This window comes from Coregonus lavaretus, assembly GCF_964263955.1.
Source record: "Coregonus lavaretus genome assembly, chromosome: 23".
Taxonomy (NCBI): Eukaryota; Metazoa; Chordata; class Actinopteri; order Salmoniformes; family Salmonidae; genus Coregonus; species Coregonus lavaretus.
In genome coordinates, this window is record NC_140010.1 from 19,818,603 (window position 1) to 19,845,747 (window position 27,145).

Sequence of the window (27,145 nt, forward strand, 5' to 3'; positions counted from 1 at the left end):
TCCTGCTAGTGCAAACTGGTGTAGATCGCCTGTCTGGCGTCCTAGAAGAAAACTAAAAACGTCTACTTGGAAGTAGAGTCTACTCTCTATGTTTACATCAAACATTTTCAGTTTCATGACAGTAGTTTAAATTAATGGGAAACGTAATGGTAAGTTTCTCATTCCTCTACAGTTTGACTAGATAACATTACATGCTGCTGTTTACATCCTACATTTTTTGCCAGCTAGCTATGCGGTGGTTACACAAGAGACAGTTGTGAAGTGACAACAAGCATATCATTACTAGGAACAATCGGTATTGACAAAGTAAATGAAAAATACAGCCAGGCCTACATACTGCTAGCCAGCTAACTCAACCAGTCTGCCTAGCCTGCTTCATTAGCTAGCTAACTACCCTTGTATTGCTAAATTGGTGACTGACCAAACGGGCAAAATGACCCTCCTTGTTTCAATGTAGGCTACAGTGCCTTCCATAATAAGTATTTGAACACACCCACATAAAACAATACTATAGTATACTATGATATAAATACTATAGTATTCACTGTAGTGTTTTTGCAGACTTGACTGTAGTATACTGTAGTATTTACAGTTAACTATAGTATAAATACTGTAGTAAAAGAAAACTATAGTATATACTATAGTAATTAATGTAGTGTTTTTTGCTGATTGTAGTATACTGTAGTATTTACTGTAGTGTTTTTGCGGACTGCACTATACTGTAGTGTTTTTGCAGACATTACTGTGTTTGTGTTTTATTCTCTTTTACATAGAAGTGGAAACCTTCCAGAAGTGGAAAATTTTCCATAACTTATTTTCTATAACCTGTAAGGAACACAATATATCGTCTATACCTGGCATGTAGGTTTCTCACATGGGTGGCACAAATTGTGATATGGGGGAGGGGAATGGGCAGGGTATATGCAAATTAAATACTATAGTTTTTACTATAGTAAAATAAAAGGGTTGTGTTTTTGCGGACTGTAGTGTTTTTACGGACATTACTGTAGTATTTACTACAGTGTTGTTTTTGCGGATAATACTGTAGTATTTACTATAGTATTCTACAGTATACTATAACATTCTATAGTAAGTACTACACATGATCGAGGGATAATACAGTGTGTAGTATAGTATTCTACTGTATACTACAGTTTACTATAGAATTCTATAGTAAGTACTGTTGTATTCCATAGTAAACTGTAGTATTTTTTCATGTCGACAGTAAGATCAAAGTTGGGACTCCACCTCCAACACCTGACAAACTCCACCTCCAACACCTGACAAACACATTGAATACAGCCCACATGGTCTAAAGTGTCAGTTGATGTCTGGCCTAGACTAGGCTATACTGTAATGTGTCTCAGGGTGCTGTCCCTAAAAACAGCCCTCTCTAGAACATAGCAGAGGGGTGACAGTGACGAAAGGGGACAATACGGCACCGTGGGTCGTTACTACGGTTACGCAACCGACCAACCAGATGAAAGCATCTGAGGTTCCGGCGGCAACCCATCTGTGACATAAATGATTGACATCCTCAGCTCAAGCTTAAATTCCAGCCTAGGGGAACTCACTGTACTTTCTGGTGTTTAGTCCTGTAGGGCTCTGCTGCTTTACCAGCTACAGTGCCTTGCAAAAGTATTCAGCCCCCTTGGCGTTTTTCATATATTGTTGCATTACAACCTGTAATTTAAATGGATTTTTATTTGGATTTCATGTAATGGACATACACAAAATAGTCCAAATTGGTGAAGTGAAATGAAAAAAATAAATTGTTTCAAAGAATTCTAAAAAATAAATAACGGAAAAGTGGTGTGTGCATATGTATTCACCACCTTTGCTATGAAGCCCCTAAATAAGATCTGGTGCAACCAATTACCTTCAGAAGTCACATAATAAGTTAAATAAAGTCCACCTGTGTGCAATTTAAGTGTACCATGATCTGTCCCATGATCTCAGTATATAAACACCTGTTCTGAAAGGCCCCAGAGTCTGCAACACCACTAAGCAAGCGGCACCATTAAGACCAAGGAGCTCTCCAAAAAGGTCAGGGATAAAGTTGTGGAGAAGTACAGATCAGGGTTGGGTTATAAAAAAATATCAAAAACTTTGAACATCCCACGGAGCACCATTAAATCCATTATTAAAAAATGGAAAGAATATGGCACCACAACAAACCTGCCAAGAGAGGGCCGTCCACCAAAACTCACGGACCAGGCAAGGAAGGCATTAATCAGACAGGACACAAAGACGCCAAAGATAACCCTGAAGGAGCTGCAAAGCTCCACAGCGGAGATTGGAGTATCTGTCCATAGGACCACTTTAAGCCGTACACTCCACAGAGCTGGGCTTTACAGAAGAGTGGCCAGAAAAAAGCCATTGCTTAAAGAAAAAAAATAAGCAAACACATTTGGTGTTCGCCAAAAGGCATGTGGAAGACTCCCCAAACATATGGAAGAAGGTACTCTGGTCAGATGAGACTAAAATGTAGATTTTTGGCCATCAAGGAAAACGCTATGTCTGGCGCAAACCCAACACCTCTCATCACCCCAAGAACACCATCCCCACAGTGAAGCATGGTGGTGGCAGCATCATGCTGTGGGGATGTTTTTCATCGGCAGGGACTGGGAAACTGGTCAGAATTGAAGGAATGATGGATGGCGCTAAATACAGGGACATTCTTGAGGGAAACCTGTTTCATCTTCCAGAGATTTGAGACTGGGACGGAGGTTCACCTTCCAGCAGGACAATGACCCTAAGCATACTGCTAAAGCAACACTCGAGTGGTTTAAGGGGAAACATTTAAATGTCTTGGAATGGCCTTGTCTAAGCCCAGACCTCAATCCAACTGAGAATCTGTGGTATGACTTAAAGATTGCTATACACCAGCAGAACCCATCCAACTTGAAGGAGCTGGAGCAGTTTTGCCAAAATGGCCAAAATCCCAGTGGCTAGATGTGCCAAGCTTATAGAGACATACCCCAAGAGACTTTCAGCTGTAATTGCTCCAAAATGTGGCTCTACAAAGTATTGACTATGGGGGGGTGAATAGTTATGCACGCTCAAGTTTTCTGTTTTTTTGTCTTATTGTTTGTTTCACAATAAAAAATATTTTGCATCTTCAAAGTGGTAGGCATGTTGTGTAAATGAAATGATGCAAACCCCCCAAAAATCCATTTTAATTCCAGGTTGGAAAAATGCCAAGGGGGGTGAATACTTTTGCAAGCCACTGTAGATCCAACCATTCAGCCCCCCCCCCCCCCCCCCCCCCCTAGTGGATAGACCTTATGGTTCAAGAGAAAATAGCCTAATTAATGAAAAAAGCATCTAATCAATAAGGGAATTATTTTCTATTAACTCTGCAACTATTCCAACTATTGACTTTTCTTCATAACTGCCACCAGTTTGACGCCAAAACATTGACAACAAATACTTGACATAGTTAAATAAATAAAAGTGTGTGTAAAAAAAAAAAGAAGATATTTAATTATGAAATCCTTATATTAAACAACAATGGTATTCACTAAGTGGATGGTTTATATTTAGGATAATATTTTACAGCTTTGTCATTCCATTTTTATTTGAAAACCATTTAATTATTTAATATATTTCATATATATGTGATAAGGCCACACAGAGGGTCAGAGATAATTACAGACACCTGTGATAATCTGAAGTACCCAAAGGGTCTTTCGATAGATTACATAAAATCCTTGAAAGATACCAATATTCTGGTAGTTTACTGGTGAACATCGAATGTTTCAAGTAATATACCCTCCCTTTGCAACCCTATCCATTATATCAGTGTGTAGAGTCAGATACTGTGTGATATGTCCTGAAATGAGACATACAAAATTCCAAACAGGGAGAAATACACACAACTAGTCCTAATGTCAAATATTTGCACAACTTTCATGATAAAATAAGCATATTCGAAATAGTCAGGGAATTAAGATGTAAGTCCCAGTACATTGGGTTGCTCAGCAATAGCAGCCTCTGGGGACCATCAAGGTGTTGGTCCTCTTGGTACGTTCCATGCAGCACGTCCGCCTCTCCTCAGAACCCTTTAAGTGGAATTGTGCCAACACATTCCAAAAGCCACACACGCATCCCCACTGCCCCAGCAACCCCCTGGCCGAGCTGGCACGGTGTCTGACCTGACATCAGTCCTGACACGCAGAGCATGGCAGAGACTTCCCTGGCATAGGAGCCCAGAGTTTTCTATGCCCCAGAGGATGGCACGGAACCAATTAAACCTGGGCTAACAATAATACACTGGTCTTAGAATACACCAAAACATCTGATCAGACAACACATACAGTAGACTGCAGTCAGAGTCACAGCTAACTATAAATTGTTTTGCTTTGCATGAGTTGTAGGCAATGATGTATATAAACCCTAGATTGAATGATGCTATGTATTCGGCAATGAGAGGCTTTGAAGCCACCGGTCGGCCATATTGGCACTCCCCAGGAGAAGCAATTCCTCCATAGAAATGAATGGAATTCTACACTATTTCAATTAAATGTTTCAAGACCAAAATTACATGTATTTAAGTATTTTTGTTGTTGTAGTGGTTACAGTAACATAAAAAATATATATATATATATGTATATTTTTATGTTTAGCGCACATAAAAGTATGAAGGTGTCTATTTAAGTAATAATGCCCAAGAAGCCGGTGTCTGGAGGATATATTGGCACGGGTGTCGTTATATATCCTCCAAACACCGGCTTCGAGGGCATTATCACTTTTATACAACGGGTTACCAACATATTCAAATAATGATTGACATATTTTCATTAAAAACGTTATTTTGATTAATTTATTCATACTATGTCATCCTTCCACAAGATATAGTCCCGACACAAATCTAGGGTTGCTACCCAAGCTGGCTGGTCGTTCGTTCTATTGGTTCGGTTGCTAGAGACGCGACCCAGTTGTTCAGTCTTTTTGTTCTGTGTCAATGGACACGACCCAGCCGTTCGTTCTAAATGTTCCATTGCCATACTGGCTGGCAATGTTCTTATGCCTTGCTTGCTAGCTAGCCAACTAGGCTAATTTACAGTCATGTCAAAAAGTGCAGCCCAAATAACAGCAAAGTAGCTGCATTTGCATTAGTTTAAGCTGTTTTCTAGTGACATTTATTTGGATACATCCATAACAATGAGCTAATAAGGCGCGATTTCGCATGGCATAGAAAATGTGCTCACTCGTGAGGACACTGTTGTTCAGAGGAGCTAGCCAACAACACAGCTAACACAATCACTTCAAACTGAAGCTGGAAAGACTGCAAACTAGCTGCACCTTTTTTCAATTGACAGTTCTTTGTATATATCCATAAAAATGATGCCAGCTGATTCATGATTTCGACTAGTTGAGAAACACTGCCTGCCTGTCTGTCTTGTCCCGACTCCCGACACGTTCATTACTATGGGACAGCTGGAGATCGATTTTGAATATTGAATCAATGTTGCAAATGTCGGAGAGACAGACAGAAAGGTTTATGCAAACCTCCGCTGTTGAAAATTAAATGTTAGTCTAAAAGAAATGTGAGATAATGTCTATAAATTGCTTGGCTGGGCTGATGAGACAGTGGATTGCGCAGTCAGATGGAACAGAGTAAATAAGCATTTTGACGTCATAGATTTAGCCGGTGGTAACTTGTGGAATAGACACCAGCTCGAATGCACTTTTAACAAATCAGCATTCAGGATTAGACTCACCCGTTGTATAAAATAGAATAAATGTGGCAAAAACAAATGTAGACATTAATAAATGCATTTCTATAGCTTCCAAAATATTTTTTACACTGGTGGGGGAGTGCCAAGATAGAGGTGTGGTGGCTTCAAAACAGCACTCCCTGTCAGCTCCAACTGTCATTACGGTCCAGGCTATTCTCAAATTGAATTTAAAGAGTGTGTTTGGTGTGTTTGAACTCTCCGGTTTCAGATGTGAACTACAGTGGATGCCCTGAGATCACTGAGGGAGCCAAGCACCACAGGCTACTTGTCTTGAATATGCATATCTCTGAAAGTGGAGGAATTAGGAACCCAAACTGCAGGCAGGGAGATAAAATAAAAACATATTGTGTCACAACCCAGGAGCAATAATAACAATAAAGGAATAAAAATCATAAAAAGCCTACGCGCCGTGCGGCAGTTAGTGTTCAGACTAGACAGACTGCAGAGTCATGCTGGGTGCGATGGCTCCCTCTGTACTCTGCCGGAGGAGTCACAATGACCTTCCTTCCCTCTCACTCCATCAGCACAGCAGCCTGTCTGCTAGCCTGGCACTTACGCAAGGACCCCCCCCCCCCCCCCCCACCACACACACAAAACAGTGGGGCCAAAAGGAGAGGGGGGGTGGGGGGTTAATCTGCAGAATGGAGGTGAAGCAGGGGTTTGATGATTTCTGTGTTTAAACGGTAAATAAATAAGGCTGTGGTTGTGAAGTGTAACATACGTTGTACGTGACTGAAATTTATGAGCATGTTAAATGAATGGGGTTGTGCTGTGTGTGTGTAGGAGGGATGGTTCACGCTCCATGGACTGCTAATGGACCACTGATACAGTATGGTGTATGTAAATACACACAATGTTTTATTGTCACATACACCAGATAGGTGCAGTGAGATGTGTTGTTTTACAGGGTCAGCCATAGTAGTACGGCACCCCTGGAGCAAATTAGGGTTAAGTGCCTTGCTCAAGGGCACATTGGCAGATTTCTGACATTGTCAGCTCGGGTATTTGAACCAAAAAACCTTTCAATTACTGGCCCAATGCTCTGACCACTAGGCTACCTACTGCCCGTTCTGTGACTAATGAGTTAACACCCACACTGAATGCACAAGTAATTAGCTAATACTAGTTGTTATGGTATAGGCCCTATAGGCTGTAGGTAAATAACACATACACTACCAGTCAAAAGGCTGGGGCTGATTTTTGACTGGTACTGTATGTCTTACGCTAATTTCTAAGACCTTGTTCGAGGGCTATTTCTCATTTCTAAGACATTGTTCGAGAGCTATTTTCATTTCTAAGACATTGTTCGAAGGCTATTTCAAATTTCTAAGACATTGTCCGAGGGCTATTTCTCATTTCTAAGAATTTGTTCGAGGGCTATTTCTAAGAGGCCAGAGAGCTGATAAAGTTAATAATCCTCTATCGCCTGACAGGGAATCAGCCCCAGCCTCAGCCAGTCCCTGTGGGGTTTATATGCACTCAGCTTGTCAAACCTCTCCAGTGCCACGCCACCATTTGGCAGGCCCACCCAGCTTCAGCCTCCTCCTCCATGATAGGCGTCTTTCAGCTGCATAAAAATCTGTTCACCGCTTACGGGATTATTAATTTTGCTAAAAGAGAAAACAGCATAATTTCCCAGAAAAAATATTAATACTGTACAGTGAGATTAGCTGTTTCGTATTCTCTCCTGTACATGTATGGGTTTCTCTCATTTTGGGTTGCTATTCAACATGATGAGTGTCAATAATCCTTTATTCTTTACTACAAACAGACAAAGGGAAAATCAAAGTATCCAATTCTATATGACAAACCAATAACTTTGGGATTGAAGGACATTGGGGGATGGGAGAAGTGAGGGAGGGGAAGATTCTATTCTGGGAAGGCTTTTAATGATTGATGAATATAGCAATGCATTTGTGTAGGTCAAGGAGAGTTCAGTGTAAGATACATTTGATAGCACTGCATAATAACAACATGGGTTGAATCCCTTGAATCATGCAACGACAGTAAAAAGGAGCACAGGTGCTGTAAGAGGCTCCACAGCCATATCCAGCAGTATACTTCTGAACACTGCAGACAAGATGGAGTGACAGAGCACTTCCTGACATGATAGGATGATAGACTGATATAATAACTTCTATTACTGTGTGTATTTTCCACTGACATTTTACATACAAAATACGTTTTCCTACTTCAATGTCAAGGTAGTGTGGCTTCAGCTCAGGGAAGAAGGCATGTTGAATTGTCACTCCACAAATCAGACAACCTAAGAATTGTGACTACATCAAACAGAAGCTAAATCAGTTAGAAAAAGTACAGTATTGAACGAACGAATGAATGAAATCAGCACACACACACACACACACACACACACACACGGATCTGCACTGCCAACACTGGTGTTGTGTGTACAAGTATTTTTGATGAGCTCACCAGCACTGTTTCCTCCTTCTGCTATTGATGTTCCAGCATACTGCAGTCACATGCTCTGCACTGAGCCCCTATCATGCAGCACACTGCTGGCACTAGTCAACATGCTGCACTGTACACAGTGTTCTGTATGCCCTCCTGAAATAAACCCCATACTGTAGCGTAGCCTAAGGATGTCAGTTGATCTTAATAAGACATCATTAAATCAAGCATTGTGGTCCTCTGTAGCTCAATTGGTAGAGCATGGCGCTTGTAACGCCAGGGTAGTGGGTTCGATCCCAGGGACCACCCATACGTAAAAATGTATGCGCACATGACTGTAAGTCGCTTTGGATAAAAGCGTCTGCTAAATGGCTATTATTATTATTATTATTATTATTATTATTATTATTATTATTATTATTATATTATATTATTATTATTATAAGCAGCTGTGTGGAAAAGCTGACGTCATCTGTATCAATCAACTACATTTTATCAAAGAAATCAATGTGTCCATTTCAGATTGACATAGAGGTCATAAAGCCTCAGAGGTCAAAGAATACCTCCTCTAATCCATCCCTAATCCTAATCCTTTGTTTTGACTGAATATGCATGTACATGTTGACAGTTTGAGAGCAGGACAACTAACATGCAACCGATGTTGCCAAGATGTCAGAGAGAAGACTGGGTGTTAATGGCCTGGGTGTTAATGGCCTGGGTGTTAATGACCTGGGTGTTAATGACCTGGGTGTTAATGGCCTGGGTGTTAATGACCTGGGTGTTAATGACCTGGGTGTTAATGACCTGGGTGTTAATGACCTGGGTGTTAATGACCTGGGTGTTAATGGCCTGGGTGTTAATGGCCTGGGTGTTAATTGACGTTGCGGTGTCCTGACTTGTACACGGCTGAGTCTGTAATGTTGCTCCAGTCAGGGCTATGCTAATGCTGCCCTGTCTCCAGGCTGACACTTCTGGAAGTGACAGGATGCGAGGGGAGACAAAGAGAGAGAGGGAGTGAGAGAGAGGGAGTGTGGTAGAGATGGACAAAGACTGGGATAGACAGCTAGATGGGAAGAGGGAGAAAGAGAGAGAATGAGAAAGGGAGAGAGGGGGAGACAGAGAGAGGTACAGAGTGAGAGCGTTTTTGGTGCAGTCTGAGGTATAATGAGACCGTGTCTGTGGTTAGAGGGCTGGATCTGAAGGAACTGCCTGGGAGAAAGGATACTATCTGGAGTGGAGGAGACTAATCGCTGTACATATGAGCTTTATCATATTATGTCATATTTGGTGCTTCTACTGTTACTGTGAGAAGCAGCGTTGTCCAATGGTAGAGCTATAATAATAATAATATGCCATTTAGCAGACGCTTTTATCCAAAGCGACTTACAGTCATGCGTGCATACATTTTTGTGTATGGGTGGTCCCGGGGATCGAACCCACTACCCTGGCGTTACAAGCGCCGTGCTCTACCAGCTGAGCTACAGAGGACCTACAAAATAGAATCTTCATTCTCTCACTTTCTCTGTTGTTATTTCTATGCAAATTATCATCATTTTTATAGTGCATTCGGAAAGTATTCAGACCTCTTGACTTTTTCCACATTTTGTTAAGTTAAAGCCTTATTCTAAAATTGATTAATCTACACAAAATAGCCCATGATGACAAAGCAAAAACAGGTTTAGAAATTTTAGCAAATGTATTAAAAACAAAAAACAGAAATATCACATTTACATAAGTATTCAGACCCTTTACTCAGTACAAACTTCCATTTAAGAATGATGGAGGCCACTGTGTTCTTGGGGACCTTCAATGCTGCAGACATTTTTGGTCCCCTTCCCCAGATCTGTGCCTCGACACAATCCTGTCTCGGAGCTCTTCGGACAATTCCTTCGACCTCATGGCTTGGTTTTTTCTCTGACATGCACTGTCAACTGTGGGACCTTATATAGACTGGTGTGTGCCTTTCCAAATCATGTCCAATCAATAGAATTTACCACAGGTGGACTCCAATCAAGTTGTAGAAACAGGTCAAGGATGATCAATGGAAACAGGATGCACCTGAGCTCAATTTTGAGTCTCATAACAAATGGTCTGAATACTTATGTAAATAAGGTATTTCTGTTTTTATTTTTAATACATTTGCAATAATTTCTAAAAACCTGTTTTCGCGTTGTCATTATGGGGTATTGTGTGTAGATTGATGAGGGATTTTATTCATTTAATCCATTTTAGAATAAGGCTGTAAAGTAACAACATTTGCTGCCATTCAGGTATACATCACAATGTTTGCCTTTACTGAGTAAAACAATCAGAAATATCCTCTCACTGGAGTGTCTCTGCTGCCCCAATTCTCTATGGGTTTTCCCAATACTACAAAGTTTGCATCCTGCACCCCAGCTTACCTTTCCCATCCTTCCCGTCCAGCAGAGGGCGGTAGTCAGTCTTTCCTACAGTCTCACCCACTTTGTCATCAAAGGTCTCTTTCTCAAGGGAGGCCATGAAGTCCCGCCTCACCAGGCTGTCCGGTCCTGACTTAGGCGCCCCGTCCGTGAGAGCGTCATGCAAGCTCAGGTCCATTGTCCTGGGAGGGAGAGACCACAGAGGTCACAGGTCATCATCATCATCATACACATCATTATCATCATCAGTACAAGATTTGGTGCTAACCAAATACTGCATTCCTCCACAGCTGTATACTGTTTTTCCGGCCCACCAGTCAAAGCTCATATTGATGGCTGATCTTGGCTAATGGATGCCACCATATGTGCACCCTACTAAATCCAGCAGCAGACAAACCACTGCCTCTTTACCATGGGGGAGGGGGGGGGGGGGGGGGGGGGGGGGTATTTAGGCCAAAAGGTCATCTCCCAGTGGGGGGGGGGTTTGAAGCCGAGGGGATATAACCTAGCTGACAGAGACCGTCCCCCAGCCCACAATAAGAACAGGGTTTGACAAAAGACTGGGTTATTGCTAGCCGAAACTCATGGGTCTACATTGTGTTGTTAAACTAGACACAGTGGCTCTGGGAAGAGACCAGCACAGGGTCCATGTAAAATCAAAAAAAGTCTGGAACCGTAAAAGATGGGAATGACTGAAGTCACCATCATCGGGGCCAGTCTCCTCCTGCAGTCTTGTCTCTCACACATCCTCATTCCCCCACTGCAGCTAGCTGTCCTGTCCTCACCCTACACTAGTACACACCACCACTGCAGAACACATTATCAACTAGGCCTTTTCATGCCAACAGACCATTTGTCGTGCTGTGGTTTTTGCATTGCTCTCATTTCTCACGGGGCACTATCTGCCTGTTAAGTAAAGACCCCCGTAGTGAACAGCGACTGACAGAGTCATCCTCTGCTTTCTCCTCTCACATCTAGTATTACCTCCTTCATGTGCCAGTATTATGAAAGTTTGTGTGTGTTTTATCGTCGGCCACCTGGTCCTACCAATAAACCACCACAATATTTGGCCTTTTCATGGTTTGAGACATATTTTATCTTCATTATGTTACAGTAACAACAATTATGCAATACCAAAAGTGTTGCATTATTGGTGTTGCATTATTGCATAGTTGCAAAGATATTACACAGATATTAGTTGATGCTGACATAAATTGGGTAGTCATATTTCCACTGGTGTTACAGCATATAACGTCATTCATTGATGACCCATTTTTCCCTCGGTCACCACACTGTAGTTAGTGGGTCAATTATAAACGCTTGAGGTGAGTAACAGCATCAAACCACTACATCCTGAGCATGGAAGAGTGTTCCTAGTTTGATATAAAAGGGGTGTTAGTGTGCTGATGAACCTGGAAATATATCTACTACTTATGGGGTTTAGACTTCCTGGATGAGAGTGTTGTAATTGTAATGAAATCAACATGGTAGAGGTGGATGTGTGAGAGCAGACACACACCTGAGACTAATTAGACATGTTCAGTTGTTAACCTGCAGGTGTCATTCCAGAGCGCCCCCCTTTGAGAGAGGTGGTTCTGACCACCAGCTGTGTAATCAAAGCCAGTTACTGGCTTTTTTGGTGCTGCGCATGTCAGAAGACTGCAATAGGCTATCAATAGGCTGTTAGATCTGATAGCCTGAGCAGTGCAATAAAGATGACTTGGAACCCCACCATTGTGTCCCAAAAGGCAGAGAAGCCATTCGGGAGTACTGAACACATACAGTACAGTAACCAATGAATGGAGAGTACTCACTACATCAAACTGTCTATGCAAAGAACCTGAATGGTTTACTGTCTAAACCGTGGAAGTTATTCATTTAATGAAATACCCTGGATTATAATTTCAAATTATTGTAAAAGAGGGTAGCTATTGCTACTTTGTTGCAAAACCTTTGCCTTAAGCGATCCAGCCCTGCTTGCTACAGAGCAGTAGGGGATAGAAGCATCCAAGCTTTAGTAAGAGGGAGGACATTCTCCTCCCTTCACAGTGCACCATTTACTCCTTATAATGAGTTTATCTTTGTGAGAGAGACAGCGAAACTAATACATACGTTGAGGGCTGCTCTACACAAATGGTCTATCAGTGGAACTCTTAACACTCACAGGCACACAGATAGACACACACACACACACACACACACACACCTTCATCCTTTTTTCCTCCATCCCCTCCACTCCTCCACTCATCACACTCTCTTCCTTCACACATGAACAAGAGATCATTGTCTGGACACTACACAAACACACACATCCATGAACACACAGGCACACACACACACACACACACACACACACACACACACACTCAAACAAATATCTCCATGCTGCTATTGTGCACCACCAGCCTGCAGATCCGAGTACGTACAGTGTTTGTTGGCCATGGTTGGAACTGTGCCACACTAAGTACAGTAGGAATATTCAGATTACTACATTGACACACTTTGTAGCAGCCCCTATGAGAGAGAAAATACTGCGTGACACACAGAAAACTCATCAAAATTCACAGTAAAAAAGCGGCAAACAAGCACGCATTCAGGCAGGACCACAGCAGTTAATAAAATAGCTAAATCATAGCTCAGCTTTTGTGTATCCATCCAATGTAGGAAAGACGTTAATGTGATTATTATACAAGGGCATGCAAACATCAGATTAATGTTCCTGGGTCGCTCCACCAATTGAGTACCTTTTGGGTAGTGTAACTTTGAAAAATAAAACTTTTATTTCACCTAATTTTTACATTCTGTAATAAAGAGCAAATTATTATTTTGTATTATTATCTCAAGAGGTTAAATAAAGAAGTCAGTAAGCGCCTACTAAGTGCCAAATAAAGTAACAGGGTTGACAGTAACAGGGTTGACAGTAACAGGGTTGACAGTAACAGGTTAGACAGTAACAGGGTTGACAGTAAAAGGGTGGACAGTAAGAGGGTTGACGATTTCATCTTAAATCAGCCATACATGCCCTTGTGACAGGGAGAATGGAAGCTAGTTGTTTGCAACAGGGAGGGGATTCACAAAACAAATTAAATTGTTCAAACATTTCTAGCCTGTCTATCTATGGGTAACAGAATTGACATTTAATGCTCAATCCGCTCAGTTTTCCACCACAAAACACCAGAAAATTGCCAAAAAGAGTAGAACCAGCTCACCTGCTTTTACACTATGATTTGACTATTGGATTAGATAACTTAGATAACTTTTGAAAAGGAATAGTTTCATCATATTAAAAGTTCAGTTCAGTTCACATAACAGGGTTGACCTTAAAATGAGGGACAGACATAAATGAATCACTAGATGTATTGAATTTTACATGTGGTCTATATTAAAGTTCATTTCATTTAATATAACAGGCTTTTAAAATTCGATATTGGTGCACAATTTCTACCTAAAATATCAAAGGGCCAGTCTTTTCCTAGAACGACCCCCCTCTGTCTGAACTCAATCTCAGCCTCTGTCCAAATCTTAATCTACTCTGCTGTATTTGATTTTATACACCTCTTCCTTTAAAAGTTCTGCTTACCATATCAGTCTTTATTCTCTTCAATCCTTTATGTTCTCTGATCCCCATTCAGTCATTTAGGCTGTCTACTTCTCTTTCTTCTAATGAACCCTGCATTTAGACTGTTTCAGAAGCTCTTTCCCTTCTATACATTTTTTTCATTCAAAGAGAGTTCTCTCTATCTCTAACCTCTCTTTGACGGTAACTCCATTCATCCACCCCCTCATGTTCTTTAAAAATATATATTTGTATTACAGTATTAGAATCATTCCGCCACAATAACAGTAATTCATAATAAAGGAACTATCTTTTCATGCCCACCAACCCACTTCATCACATGCTAAGGTTCTGTACTGCTACATCCCCCAGTCTGACTGCTACATGTAGATCTCCCCAGTTTTGAGTGCAACTTTGAGTACAATTTCCTATTTAATGTAAAGGAGCATAATTCTGCTTTATGCTAAGATTGAGTGTAAAAGCCTGAGAGACCCAGCTGGTACTGCTGCATGGGGCTTAGTGCTAGCTAGAGTCACCCCTAGTCCCCACTTCCACATGCATTATATTATATTCACTCAATCCCTCCCTCCATCTGTCACGCAATCACAGTGACAGCACAGAGTAACACACAGAGTGGGCCTAGGCCCGCAGCTTGGCAGGGAATCCCCGGCTTTATCCTGCCATCCAAAATAAGAGCATCATTCGGGGGGGGGGGGGGGTTTACACAAAATGCCCTCAGTAAGCCTATTTCCCCCTCATATCGCCATATTGTATTTCCCCCATATAACTGCAAAATGCATATTGATCCAATAGTTCTAAATCTCACACAGCAATTTAAGTACTGTACTCACCAACTTTCAGTCACTATATTGACAGATACTGTATGTATCATCTAACCTCTGACTGCCAACACTAGATGACTGACTAACATAACTACACCCACCTACAGACCTTTGATCCGCTGCACTACGTTTGTTCACAGGTGTTTCCAGACTGATTTGAATTGAGGAAGTTATTACAGTAGTATGAGTCACCTGATTACAGTACTATAGGCCACTCAGCATTAATTATGTCTACATCACAGAAGGTTGGTGGCACCTTAATTGGGGGGGACAGGCACGTGGTAATGGCTGGAGCGGTATTAGTGGAATGGTATCAAAAACATCAAACACATGTGTTTGATGCCATTCCATTTGCTCCGTTCCAGACATTATTATGAGCCGTCCTCCCCTCAGCAGTCTCCATTGGTCTACATCTATATTATAAACACTGAAACTGAACCGACCTCAAAAAGCACTAATCACTCAGCACTAAGTGGCGGCCATGATTTATATAGGGGAAAAACTGTAGACTCAGTGGGCCATAATAGTGGACCATAACAGTGGACCATAACAGTGATAAATATAATCAATGACAAAGCACAGAGTAACAGATCAGCACAGGTTCACTAGTCACTATCTCCCTGGTCAAAGGGCCTTTTTAATATGAGTTTCCACCTTTTTTTAACCTTGTGGGTTATTTAATTTGGAAAACAGGTGAGAACCTGTAGTTCAAGCACAATATTCAACATCTCATTCTTTCTATAGTCTATTTTATCAATAAAGCTCAATAGAATAGAATTCAACATGTGACAATATACTGAATGATTTGATCGTATCTGATTATCAGTAGCTAACATCTGAGCTATTTCTAAAGATAGGCCGTGGCGTGCATGAGGTAATTATCATTTTATTCTGCAGGCTCAGAGTTCAAATCTAGTCCATGGTTTTGGTCTGTGTTAAAGAAATGTTTAATGAGAAGTTGGCACCACTCTGAATGCCACTCTGTTCTCTGTATTGAAATAATTTATATCTTGGCCTTTGAACTCTCAAAGCAATATGTAACTTTTTGGGGACCTGACTAAATTCACATAGAAATGTGTGTTATAGATCTGTAATTCTTGTTGAATGCAAGTCTAAGAAGCAGCAGATATGTTCTATGTGCGCTATTTCTATGCTTCCCGTTCCTAAATTTACTTTTACTTTTGGTTTTGTACACCAGCTTCAAACAGCTGTAAATACAATATTTCTGGTTATGGAAAATACATTTTAGCAACCAGGAAATGGCGGAGCGATTTCCGCATTGTGCATCTTTAATCGAGGGGGCTGGCTCCCTGACCCATAGGCAGTTTAATGTCAGTGCATAAACAATAGTCAGCCAGTCAGCCAGTTATGGTTAATCAATCTCTTCTTTTGTGCTGGTTAATCTCAGATGTCCCTTAATGCAGGGTTTCCCAAACTCGGTCCTGGGGCCCCCGCTGGGTGCACGTTTTGGTTTTTGCCCTAGCACTAAACAGCTGATTCAAATAACCAACTCATCATCAAGCTTTGATTATTTTAATCAGCTGTGTAGTGCTAGGGCAAAAACCAAAATGTGCACACAGGGGGGCCCCAGGACCGAGTTTGGGGAACCCTGCCTTAATGTGTTAAAAGTGTTGCCAGGTCTCCTAGAGTTCATAATGAGTCTGTGTTTTTATGTCTCTCTCATGCATGATGGCCACCAGCTGGTTACTGTTGATATAATGCTTTGTTGCCCTGTCTCGTCCTCTCAGGGGAGACACACACAGTCCCTGGAAACAGTCAGTCAGTCACTCAGTCAGAGCACAGTGGTAAGGTCTGTATTTACCCCCAGTTTGTGAACACTCATCTAAATCAACAGGTGTGTGTGTGTGTGTGTTAGAGAGCGAGTGTGTGGGCTTGTGTATCAGAGCTGCACAGGAAGACAGGGGTCTCTGTTCGAACACAGTGAATACAAGGGGCATTTGCTTTTTGAACATAGCAGGACATTTAGGTTGCTATGTTAACTCTCAACAATCGTAAATTCCTTTGTAAGTACTCTGAAACATAGGTTGTGCACCTGAATCTGTGCATTGTCCCTGACCCTGGGGTTACTGACCTGGTCCTTTACGCATAGTGATGGATTTTACTTTCTCATTCACACTCACATGTGGCTCCTCTTGGCAATTACCCTTCCCAGTCTAGCTTTCACGTTAAAAACTCACAATCTTACATAACACTCAGCATGACAAGGTACAGTATCTCAAAATGTATTGCAATGTTACAACTACTCTATTATTTACTGTGACACTAGCAATGAGTAACAAGTGTGTAAACCACCTAACTAAACAAGTCCTCGACATTAGTCATCTAGGAAATATTTCTCCAAAGAACCCATTTTCAAACTGAGCCATAGTGACATCCAATGGGGATGACATCACATTCTACTCCTTTGGATTCTTCTCAAAGGACCTGGCTCCCAGCCCTCCTCATACTGGCAGGGGGCCAGTAAAAACATGTTGGCCAGTGGATCTCATCTGTCATTTTTGCATTCCAGTTCAACATTTATCTACCTCACATTGCCTCTTTTGTTAAGCTCTCTGGTGATGGGAGGCCAAGGCCAATGTGAAAAAGAGGAGGGCTGGTGTTCTCATGGATCACAGTGGACAGCATCTCACATTGGAGATGATGAGGATGGTTTATGACAGGAAAGCTAGACATCACAACAGACCAGCAGATCTTGACCTGACACCAAGACCATGTAGTGGACAAGGAAGCCACACGCCAATGCATCCTGAGTTTCCCCCCACAACAAACATATAGTGTCACTTGGGATTTACCTCACTGTGCTCTTACAATGGGGGATCGTTTTTACTGAAAATAGAAAGTTCCATCCATTTCGTGCGAAGCAAAGCCAACTTCAATGAATATGCCATTTAGCAGACGCTTTTATCCAAAGCAACTTACAGTCATGTGTGCATACATTTCATATCACTTGAGTGCTTTTCCCTGTACCACACATCTCTACTCATATTACCATAGCAATCTGTAAGGAATGACTGACTGGCAGTTCTTTGGGATTTGCCTCTGCATTGCTTTGTGAACCTTGATCGACAGACGGTGCTGTGCTGTCCAAGTCCCTCTGGCTCTGTCTCCCATAATCTGTGGAGGATTGCACTATAATCCCACCATTCCAGAATACTGAGAGAGAGAGAGATTTTCATGTATGGCATGAATTAGGCCAGGGATGCCGCAAGGCCCCCCTTTTGAAGGCCCTCAGATTAATTTACCCCACAAAAATGTGGCTGTGCATCAGCAGTTTTACTCTTGTTATGTCAGTCACTGATAGTCAGTCAATTACCCAATGTCAGCTAAAAAGTTTTAGATCGCAAAATTAGTTTAGCGGCCAGCTATCTAAACTTGTTATCTTGGTCAGCTATCTAAACTTGTTATCTTGGTCAAATTACGGGCCAGGGGGCCCCCATTGATTTTGATAGTCAGTCTCACTGAGATATCATATTAAAAACTACAACCATTTCACTCCATCCTACAGCAAAATGTGTATAATTGCAGGAAATATGCTGTAAAACTGCCAATTTTCCTCTCCACCCCATGGCAAAATGAGTAGAATTGCATGAAATGTCTTATAAAATTTCTAAATCTTCTCTCCGCCCAATGGCAAAGCGTGTACAATTGCAGCAAACTTGCTTTAAAACTGCAACATTTGCTCTACACCCCATGGCAAAATGTGTAGAATTGCACAAAATTAACTCTAAAACGTAAAAAAAGTTATTATTGTCTGTCTATCAAGGCCTACTTATCTACAGTATCTATCTAAGAATTTGTCTTTGTCTGTCAGTCTTGTGTGACAAGACCAGTGTTTTCCACTAGCGCCAGCTGTCCGCTATACAGGCGATTACAGACTCATTTTCATCCGGGTACTTTTTCCACTTCAATTAACTAAGCTACTTTTCAATTTGCCAGTCAGAAAAAAGTATGCCGAGGCCTCTCCCACTAGAATAAACAATATGCATCTTCTAGCGATCTATTGATAGGGCAGGCGCCTGTCAATCACAAAGTGAGCGATGACAGGGAAACACTGCTGGTTGGACAGTCTGCTGACTGTCCCACCTCTCGGTACCTGGGTGTGTGTGTTGTGTGCGCTGTGGTTGCAGTCACATTTTTTTTACATTGAGGGAGAGATCATGAATTTGCAAGTCCCAAATAATGTGGTAACGATGAGTCAAAATCCACTTAGCCTATTGTTTAATGGCACATTCATGGTATGGTAGGATATTAACGATGGCCCGCTGGCAGGGGGGCAGTAAAAACGTGTTGGGCCAGTGGATATCATCTGTCATTTTTGCATTCCAGTTCAACATTTATCTACTGTGTCGCAGTCTCCATTGCAGACTACATGCTATTTGTATTTGAGCAATATGATTGATCGTTCATTCAAGCATCACCACGCTCCTGCTAATCACAATTTATCGTACATGAGTTGATGCCTTCACACAGCACACACGAGCTGTCCAAAGCAAAAAGAAGCACCCAATCAATGTACTCGCTGAGCTTATTTATTTTAGGGAAAGTGATTTACAAAAGTAAACCTTCAATAGTGAACATACTAAGAATATGCTGGCTACTGCTGACAGTATGCAAAAAAAAAGCTACAAAAATACATTTAGCGTTCATCTTGGCTTGCCTACTGTAGCCATGTTCTATCTCTTTTGGAATGTTTGTTAAAGGGGCAGCGTCCTATTTTCAAATCTTCTCAAAATGACATACTTTAGAAACAAAAATGAATGCAATTAGTACAATGCAATTCTAAAGAATAGAGTAATGACTTGCATTGCTAAATTATATTACACACCTATTATAATAACCAAATGTAGCATATTAATAGCTGAATATATTGAGAAAGCATGCCAACCTATAGGCCCTACATGACAGGTTGGTTGTTTAGCAACAATGGGGCAAAACAGACGGGGTTGGCTTAGATATTTGACAACATATAAACTATATTTAGTCTCCAATGTTTATTGAAAACATAAATAAATGTGCACAATGAGCACTTGTTGTCTCTCAAATATTTTAACTTGCTCCATGGCTCAGGCAGAGACATAAGAGGAAGCGAGACACCCCACTCGCTGTTTTTTTCTGGTTCAATGAAAGTCAATGAACTAAGTAGACCCAGCTGCTATTGCATTGGTGTCTATGGGAGACCCACACCATTAAGTAGACCGGAACTGACACATTTTTTCAATGGTAAACAGCCTGAGTGAACTATCTTCATTTATCTATCATCTTTGCTGTAGCCAAAGACGATGTCTTATATTGCTTAGCTCAGTTGTGAAGCTCATCTTTTGCAGGTGTTTCTGATTAATATACAATGCCATGCTGGTGGGTGGTACTATTCAAATAAAACCCAGCCCTGAAACAAAACATAGGCTAAAAATAATTTACACATAATTTAATAGGAAAATATACATCATTGACACGAATTTGCACAAAGCGGGCAGGTTGGTTTTGTCACTTCAAGCCCAAATATATCATCCTTTGACTAAAACTATGAATTATTGAGTTACAGTGCCTTGCAAAAGTATTCATCCACCTTGGCGTTTTTCCTATTTTGTTGCATTACAACCTGTAATTTAAATGGATTTTTATTTGGATTTCATGTAATGGACATACACAAAATAGTCCAAATTGGTGAAGTGAAATGAAAATAATTCAAAAAAATAAATAACGGAAAAGTGGTGTGTGCATATGTATTCACCCCCTTTGCTATGAAGCCCCTAAATAAGATCTGGTGCAACCAATTACATTCAGAAGTCACATAATAAGTTCAATAAAGTCCACCTGTGTGCAATTTAAGTGTCACATGATCTGTCCCATAATCTCAGTATATAAACACCTGTTCTGAAAGGCCCAGAGTCTGAAACACCACTAAGCAAGGGGCACCCCCAAGCAAGCGGCACCATGAAGACCAAGGAGCTCGCCAAACAGGTCAGGGATAGATCAGGGATTGTTATAAAAAAATATCAGAAACTTTGAAAATCCGACGGAGCACCATTAAATCCATTATTAAAAAATGGAAAGAATATGATTTAGATTTTAGTCATTTAGCAGACGCTCTTATCCAGAGCAACTTACAGTTAGTGAGTGCATACATTTTTCATACTGGCCCCCCGTGGGAAACGAACCCACAACCCTGGCATTGCAAGTGCCATGCTCTACCAACTGAGCTACAGGGGACTACAACAATATGGCATCACAACAAACCTGCCAAAACAGGGCCGCCCACCAAAACTCACTGACCAGGCAAGGAGGGCTTTAATCAGAGAGACAACAAAGACACCAAAGATAACCCTGAAGTTGCTGCAAAGCTCCACAGCGGAGATTTGAGTATCTGTCCATAGGACCACTTTAAGCCGTACACTCCACAGAGCTGGGCTTTACAGAAGAGTGGCCAGAAAAAAAGCCATTGCTTAAAGAAAAAAATAAGCTAACATGTTTGGTGTTCGCCAAAAGCCATGTGGGAGACTCCCCAAATATATGGAAGAAGGTACTCTGGTCAGATGAGACTAAAATTGAGCTTTTTGGCCATCAAGGAAAACGCTATGTCTGGCGCAAACCCAACACCTCTCATCACCCCGTGGGGATGCTCCCTAATTTGCATACTGATAGGTTTTTTGGTGATTATCTGCAGATAAATTATGAAAACATTCGATAAAGATGGTGAATCCTCCTCACTGCAGGAACAATAGTAAACTAGAGGAGAGATAGCTTCACTTTGGTATAAAATACCTCCCCTGCCTGGATCAATAAACCTGGGAATAAAAATCCAAATGTTGACCCCAGGAAGAGTAGCTGCTGCCTTGTAAGTCGCTCTGGATAAGAGCATCTGCTAAATGAATCAAATGTAAATGTAATGGGGATCCCTAATAAATACAAATACAAAAAAACACTTGCAAAGCATGCTGGGTATTATTCTAATGAGCTCCGCCTCCAAACAAGACCAAACTTGGTGGATCAGGACCTGACCAAATCTGAACCAATGTTTGGGCCAAATCAAGTCTGGTCTGTGGACATTGAAATCAAGGCAAGTCTGAACCGGCCCAAATCTGAACCAATCATGTTTGGGCCAAATCAAGTTGGGTCCGAAATCAAGGCCAGGGCAGACAGACCAAATTTCAATGTCTTTTCAATGTCCATGGATTTCGGAGTCGGACGGTGCTCACTGGGATGTAGCATTGCATTCTTTATGCATCTATCGGGGTTATCTTAGTGATTTGTAATGTCTAAGCTGCATAATATCACATGTATGTAACGACGATCAATGTTAGCGCTGTTGGCGTGGACCCATATGCGATGCGGTGGACACCTGTCTACAGTCAGCATCCCTTAACTCAACTGCGGCACCATAACAAAGAGAATGTTCTGCATTGGTCGTAGTGGGAGTGAATCAAACACGCCCACTGTGGATATGTAAACAACATCAATTTGGGTACAGAATGTGATACAATATGAACAATAAATAGCGCGCATTGCATTAATAATCAACCAGACTGGGACTGCGTCTATTCTGCATTTTGTGCGCTTCTTGCTCCGTCATAAACGTGTAACCATTCATCAATTATTACTACATCTTTGAGGCATAGAAAAAGCAAAACACACAAATACTGCCACCCAGATAATCGCCTGAGCTGCAGTGTTCCCGTGTATTGTCATTATTCATAATTTTACTTACCCTGTTTTCTCTTTTTTATCCGTTTGTCAATTGTTGTCGTGAATGTCCCTGGTCGAAGTCTGTTCTACCTTCTCCCACAGAGCGCTTCAATGACCGCAGAAAATCAGCCCGCCTACTTCACCATGCTCAGCCTATCACAGTCGAGAAATGCTGCCGTGTTTCGTTTGATTCTCTATTTTTGACGCAGAGATTGTCAGCGCGGCACATAATTCCCACACCGTTTCTGCGTAGATGCCGCCCACATCTGCTGAAGGACAGCTCAGCTGATGTGATTGTGCAAAATGAACTATCGTCCATTTCTCCATTCTTGAGACGAAATTTGGCCAATCATTTACAGTAGACGACAGAACTGTATACTGTATGGGCACGATACGCACTGATTGGCAAAATGGAGGCAGTTCTCAACGCCGGACACACACGCGCAACGGGGGCGTGGCACCTTGCCCTAGTCTCGCTCTCAAATCTATGCAGGGATATTTTACATTCTGTAGTTTCTCTGTTCATCCTCACAATGGAAACACACCCTGACCTGTCTCGCTCATTATTATGAAATCTAATTGGTGTTACAGGCTCATGTGCAACTTTAGCCAACTCCACTCATGGATGAATGGTCTGCTGCTTTATCCTTGGGCATGTTTCCCTGACCTCAATGACACTAATAAAAGCCTGTCTCTCTCAGTTAATAAGGTAAACAAAGACAGACTAACCAGGCATTACATCTAAGACCATGACTGCCGCCATCCTGTCAATCAAATCAAATCAAATTGTATTGGCCACATGCGCCGAATACAACAGGTGTAGACATTACAGTGAAATGCTTACTTACAGCCCTTAACCAACAATGCATTAATTTTTTTATAAAAAAAATAGTAAAATAAAACAACAACAAAAAAGTGTTGAGAAAAAAAGAGCAGAAGTAAAATAAAATAACAGTAGGGAGGCTATATATACAGGGGGGTACCGGTGCAGAGTCAATGTGCGGGGGCACCGGCTAGTTGAGGTAGTTGAGGTAATATGTACATGTGGGTAGAGTTAAAGTGACTATGCATAAATAATTAACAGAGTAGCAGCAGCGTAAAAATATGGGGTGGGGGTAGGGGGGGTGGGTAGTGCAAATAGTTCGGGTAGCCGTGATTAGCTGTTCAGGAGTCTTATGGCTTGGGGGTAGAAGCTGTTGAGAAGTCTTTTGGACCTAGACTTGGCACTCCGGTACCGCTTGCCGTGCGGTAGCAGAGAGAACAGTCTATGACTAGGGTGGCTGGAGTCTTTGACAATTTTGAGGGCCTTCCTCTGACACCGCCTGGTATAGAGGTCCTGGATGGCAGGAAGCTTGGCCCCAGTGATGCACTGGGCCGTACGCACTACCCTCTGTAGTGCCTTGCGGTCGGAGGCCGAGCAGTTGCCATAGCAGGCGGTGATGCAACCAGTCAGGATGCTCTCGATGGTGCAGCTGTAGAATTTTTTGAGGATCTGAGGACCCATGCCAAATCTTTTCAGTCTCCTGAGGGGGAATAGGCTTTGTCGTGCCCTCTTCATGACTGTCTTGGTGTGTTTGGACCATGATAGTTCATTGGTGATGTGGACACCAAGGAACTTGAAGCACTCAACCTGTTCCACTACAGCCCCGTCGATGGAGTCCACAATCATCTCCTTTGTCTTGGTCACGTTGAGGGAGAGGTTGCTATCCTGGCACCACACGGCCAGGTCTCTGACCTCCTCCCTATAGGCTGTCTCATTGTTGTCGGTGATCAGGCCTACCACTGTTGTGTCATCGGCAAACTTAATGATGGCGTTGGAATCGTGGCTGGCCATGCAGTCATGGGTGAACAGGGAGTACAGGAGGGGACTGAGCACGCACCCCTGAGGGGCCCCCGTGTTGAGGATCAGTGTGGCGGATGTGTTGTTACCTACCCTTACCACCTGGGGGCGGCCCGTCAGGAAGTCCAGGATCCAGTTGCAGAGGGAGGTGTTTAGTCCCAGGATCCTTAGCTTAGTGATGAGCTTTGAGGGCACTATGGTGTTGAATGCTGAGCTGTAGTCAATGAATAGCATTCTCACGTAGGTGTTCCTCTTGTCCAGGTGGGAAAGGGCAGTGTGGAGTGCAATAGAGATTGCATCATCTGTGGATCTGTTGCGGCGGTATGCAAATTGGAGTGGGTCTAGGGTTTCTGGGATAATGGTGTTGATGTGAGCCATGACCAGCCTTTCAAAGCACTTCATGGCTACAGACGTCAGTGCTACGGGTCGGTAGTCATTTAGGCAGGTTATCTTAGTGTCCTTGGGCACGGGGACTATGGTGGTCTGCTTGAAACATGTTGGTATTACAGACTCAGTCAGGGACATGTTGAAAATGTCAGTGAAGACACTTGCCAGTTGGTCAGCACATGCTCGGAGTACACGTCCTGGTAATCCGTCTGGCCCTACAGCCTTGTGAATGTTGACCTGCTTAAAAGTCTTACTCACATTGGCTACGGAGAGCGTGATCACATAGTCATCCAGAACAGCTGGTGCTCTCATGCATGCTTCAGTGTTGCTTGCCTCGAAGCGAGCATAGAAGTGGTTTAGCTCGTCTGGAAGTCTTGTGTCACTGGGCAGCTCGCGGCTGTGCTTCCCTTTGTAGTCTGTAATAGTTTTCAAGCAATTCACTTGCTGTGCTGTAATGTAGTGCTTTCTATCAAATTAAGAGATTACGGGTCTCATTTGATTTGGTGAATATATAATCCCTGGCAGATGAACCCAGTGTTGGACCAGTCAAATCTAAAGGGCCTTTCACCTATAGGCAAACTGTTGCTGTTTATTCATAGGCTTATGCCAGTCACCCTCTGACTTTGGTTTTAGGTTTAGGACTATATGATCCATGGACTATGATCTAATATCTCTGTTTTTAAATCGCTTCATCAAATGAGGCTGGTGGTCAGAGATAGAGGACAGGCTCATTGTAATGGCTGGAATGGAATCAAACACATATCTTACCTCTGATTTCGAAAGGGAATCTCAGGACATGATAGTAACCAGACGTTTTATGAGTTACTGTAGATTTGCACAGGCCTGAGATCCAGATCAGTATAGTGCTTTTACTTGAAGTATATACATGTCATGAATTAATATGAAATATCTTTCAACTAAAAATCAGATTATTCATGTTTAGTAAAACGCATATGAACAAACATGTGATAAGACATGTGCATTGGCCTGTTCAATTGACAATGTTTGAATAGTTCCAAGGTATGACCCATATACAAAACAATGCATTTCTTGTTCATCTTTTTATTTAAGAGTAGCATCCAACTGTTAATTATCAAAGATACATCAAACTACACAGTAACTCTATTCAACTGAATCAATAAATACTGTACCCTGGCCCAAACCTGCAACAGATCAGATTTTTACATTATATTCCTACATAACAAGCTACTTTTTCTGCAGTTATCCATTTCCCAGAACCGGACAGTAACACACTATAACAGTCTAGGTAGGCTAATGGTACTATTCAGAATGACAATTAAGCAATAATCCATAATGATATGTTCTTTAAATATATACAAATACATTTCCAAGAAATCATTCAAATCTAAATATTTTATCAAACAAGAGCTACAACCTAGACTAAAATGTTGTACCACATACAGGTCCTGCTCTAAAATGTGTAAATATTGTCATTCTAACAGTGGCATTACACTTGGCGTTGCTGTTACAGTAACTGAGTGTAGTCACTGTAGTAACTGAGTAGGTGTTCTTCTGCAGTCAGAGAGAGAAGGGAGGGGAATTGAGGCCCAGGTGGCACACCTGCATCTTGGAATATTGCTGTGGTCTGACAGATACTTAATTCAGTAGATTAGATCATAATTCTGTGATCCTCTGCTGGCCTCGGATTGGATATTATGTCATTCAGCGCGCACGCCATCTCGTTCAACATCTAGACTAACTCAAGGAGTGAGGATACCACACAATTTACACCATGATAACAGAACATAAATGTTTTACAGTTTGCATATTGCTTGCTAATTCAGTTCAGTAATTTAAGAATTTGATATGGATCCCAGAATTCATTGCCGTTACCCATTGAGCCGGACAGTCGGTAGAGCAACATCAGTAGACTAAAGAAAATTAGCAGCAGCTCTCCCATCACAACTCCACAAGACAGAACAGAAAGTTATGTTAGTCAGCTTACACTCCAGTTAACCCATACATGGTGACAACAAGGACATATACAGTAGAGCCAGATATTGACTAACAAAGACAAAGATGTTTCCATATACACAACACTGCAAATGGTAGTATACATCTGTGAAAAGCGATGCTTTGAGGACTTTTATTACCATAAAATCATTTTATCCATCCCCAGGATACTGTATTTCAGGGGCAGAGAGGGAAGCAGTTTGGATAGGTTTTTGTTTGAGTACCTCTTATGACTCCATTTCCATAAGCAGTGAGACTGTTAGTGTCACACATACACTGTATGTTCC

The 27,145-nt window shown here is 41.8% G+C and overlaps 1 protein-coding gene across 1 annotated transcript in view; it reads right to left on the reverse strand.

The window, feature by feature from the left end:
• The window catches only part of LOC311098898 (uncharacterized protein), a gene marked incomplete at both ends in the record, with an annotated part of 49,758 nt that extends 39,025 nt beyond the window's left edge, over positions 1–10,733 (reverse strand). Inside the window, one exon of the mRNA XM_084139446.1 lies at positions 10,559–10,733. Coding sequence (XP_083995572.1) covers positions 10,559–10,733 — 175 coding nt within the window. The remainder of the gene's footprint in view (positions 1–10,558) is intronic.
• Positions 10,734–27,145: the final 16,412 nt, after the last annotated feature.